Source organism: Lactuca saligna, chromosome 6, assembly GCF_052625555.1.
Source record: "Lactuca saligna cultivar CGN05327 chromosome 6, ASM5262555v1, whole genome shotgun sequence".
NCBI lineage: Eukaryota > Viridiplantae > Streptophyta > Magnoliopsida > Asterales > Asteraceae > Lactuca > Lactuca saligna.
The window spans coordinates 41,476,349-41,479,886 of NC_136422.1; the positions used below are offsets into that span (position 1 = coordinate 41,476,349).

A 3,538-nucleotide genomic window follows, 5' to 3' on the forward strand; every position below is an offset into this window, starting at 1 on the left:
TTTTTTTGGAAATTGGGTAATGGAGTTGGGGTGTATATATGCATATAAAGATATGATGGATTGGTTAAAGAATTAATGAGTAGTTGTTGCAAACTTGCTCCACTTCAATCTGATGACTAATAAGTTTGGAAATTAAAATAGAAAGTGTTCGGATTTTAAATTTGTTATTTCAAAAGTCAGTAATCAAAATAAGATAATTAGTTGTAAGAAAAATGGATAAAGTTAATGATAGTTGTGTAATTTTGAAGTCAAAACACAATATTTAATACATGTTGTGGAAGAAATTAATCAGTTATCCTATTCAAAGTCTTCAAACTTACAAGAAAAGATGTTTGATAACTTATAATCCTTTGTAATTAGAAAGGATTATATGCAAATAGATTTATGTTACAATTTTTGGCTCATAAGATTCTTTTATTTCTTTTTTCTTTGGTGAATGATTTAAACATCTTCATGTAGTACAACACATATCAAGGTTAGACTTATGGAGTACGAACTTGTACAATACAAATCAAGAAAGACCAAAAGGTATCAATTTGAGGTGTTCTCGAGCCTATTCATGGCTCCAAACAATAAAGATAAAAATACTATATTAAAAACATAAAACCCACTTTTCTAGCAATTTTATTATAATCATTTGATTAACAATGGTCCCAAATCAAATGGCATCAAGTACTACATTGCCCATCATCTTGACCAAAGGAGCCGGACACTTTGTAACAATATCAAATTTCGATGAATTCGATGAGTGTCCAAACAATGACAAACTTAACATAGCAAGTTCCGTAATCGACAATCTTGATGACAAAAACCCATGCCAATATTCCGGATTCAAATCGAAAAAAGCATCAAAAAAGCTTCTTGTCCCTTCCAAATCAAGTTTCAAAAGTGTCTCCATTCCAAATGTATAAAACTCCCTTGTTAATCTCCTCTCAATAGGCCACAACCCATTCCACACTCTATGATAAAGCGGTTGCCCTCTAATCATCCGTGTCGAACCAAGACACTCAACAATGGACTCAGCCAAAATTGGGGCCAGAGCCAACGTCTTAGCCACCATATATCCTGTAGATGGGTGGGCCAGTCCAGCCGTTCCCCCAATCCCCATCACTGATTGGGGAATCTTTGGAAGTGGCCCACCCATTGGAATAAGACATTTTTCACTCTCGATCACTCTTTTGACTCTAATACCCATATGCCTTAACCTTGCCACCATTCTTGCTTTGACCTCTTTGTAAGATAAAACCGGCCGGCTAACCAAGGAAGTTTCTTCTAGAAAGACTAGATTCGAATCGAATGGCATCGCATATAAAAAAGTGGGGAATCTAGAATTGCTTACGCGTAAATTAGGCTCATTTCCTAAGTGGGAATCTCTCCAATCCATGAGTAACATCTTGTCTAGATCAAACGGGTGTTCTTCAACTTCTGCTAAAATCCCATGAGCAATTTGGTAACCATGGTTTCTTGGCTTATCGTATTCCACAAAAGAACTTGCAAAACCACTTGCGTCCACAATCAAACTTGCTTTCAACTCACTACCATCATCACAAACAATGGAGGATTCAAATTCTTGATGATTAACTTTCCACGCTTTCGCTTTATGGAATTTAACCCCATTTGATAAACACCCTGAAAGCAACTTCATCTTCAACGTCTTTCTGTTAATTCTACCATAAGGCCGATCGAGATACTTGGTTTTATGATCGTCGATATGAACAGAAGACATGGGCCATGTTTTATCAAAACAATCTTCAAGTCCTAAGCTTGATAGCTCATCGACCCAAGACCCGTAATTGTTAGGCCACATGGAAAGTGGGTCCGGATCAACACAACAAACCCGGATCCCATATCGAGAAACTCTTTCAGCCAAACAAAGCCCAGCTGGACCAGCTCCGATTACGATGAGGTCGAGTCGTGGTTTTTGAGATGGATCGAGCCAATTGAGGTCGAATTTAATCGGGTCGGATTTGTTTTCTGGGATCAAATCAAGGAAGTTGCCGTACTTGCTGTTTTGGATTCTGTGACGGAGATGTTTGTGGGGTTTAGGGAAGAAGAGAGGGGAGGTTGTTAATGGCGAGAATGAAGAAGAAGGTTTCTGGTAAAGTGAAAGCGGAGGGGATGATAATGGAGTGATGAGAGCTTCCATGGGAGATCGGAGATGACTGTGAATGGGTTAATTCTTGTTGCGGAAAGAGAGAGATGGGTTGGAATGTTTATAAAGAAATTAAACATGGATCTTGTTGAATACTAAAAAATGATGCTCTTTTAACCTTATTCTATGTTGGGTTTATTAAATTCAGGAAAAGATAGGATTGTTCCTTGTCATAAGAATCGAAAATAGTTATATATACAAACAGAAACCAACACTAACAACAAGAGCACTGATGCTTCCGTAGATAAAAAGAGCATTCCTCAAATACATGAAAAACAAAATTCTAAAATAGCATTCATATATAGTATAAAAATGGAAATGTTTTCAATAAAAGAGAAATCTTAAAAATAAAAAAAAAAAAAAAAAAATAAAAAAAAAAAAAAAAAACAACGATTAAGTCTTATTATTATTATTTTATTAAAATTAGAAAAATCCAAGAAAACTGCAATTATCTTCAATTATATATATATATATATATATATATATATATATATATATATATATATATATATATATATATATATTAACAGATCATCTCCGGTTTATAACCTTTAAAAAATGGCCATATTTTTAGCGAAAAAAGAAGGATAAGTGGCTCGAACTCGTGACATCTATCTTTCTAAACACACATTTTACCATATCGAGGTTGTGAGTTCAGACCCTCTATCACTTTTTTATTTGAAAAATATGTTTTTTTTAAAGATTAAAAATTTATCTCACATGACATGCTATATATTAGTTGCCACGTCATGGCACATTAACATCTTTTCCAGCTTGGCACGTCACATAAACGGATGACCTGCTGAACAGGTAAAAAATAACTAAATTAAATTGATATACTATCCGGATTCCCACGCAATGCACATGTTAATATTATATAGTTACGATTTTGAAAATTATATGTTGAAAATGATTTTGTTATTGATATTAATTATGAAATAATATTTCTTGTGCTAAGTTGACATGAAATTGTAAATATTTAAAAAAATAGTGCTATTTTTAACTATTATTATAATTAATTAATTTAAAAATTATTTATTTGATCACTTTTAGTTTCGATCATGATGATGATAATATAAAATATTAACCATTGTTTTTAAGGTAATGTAGTGTAATTTAGAACTTTATGTTGTTCTATATTATTATTAGGCAGAATTTCATATATGTCCCTGCTAAACATCTAAATATCGTATATGCCCGACCTAAACTTTAAATATCGTATTTACCTTTCTCAATGCTTTTAATATCATATATACCAAAATGTGTTTTTTTTTTTATAATTTTTATTAATTTATAATTCTTTTTTATAATCTTAAATCATTATAATTAAAAATACATTCTGAATGGACAATATTGCCCGTGGTGCTTACTACCTCAGATCACGTT

General features: G+C 32.7%; 1 protein-coding gene across 1 annotated transcript; it reads right to left on the bottom strand.

Moving 5' to 3' along the window:
- Positions 1–592: 592 nt before the first annotated feature.
- Positions 593–2,283, bottom strand: LOC145000993 (capsanthin/capsorubin synthase, chromoplastic-like). The gene has a single exon (XM_078960306.1). The coding sequence runs from the start codon at positions 2,144–2,146 to the stop codon at positions 659–661; it is 1,488 nt and encodes a 495-aa protein (XP_078816432.1). The 5' UTR covers positions 2,147–2,283; the 3' UTR covers positions 593–658.
- Positions 2,284–3,538: the final 1,255 nt, after the last annotated feature.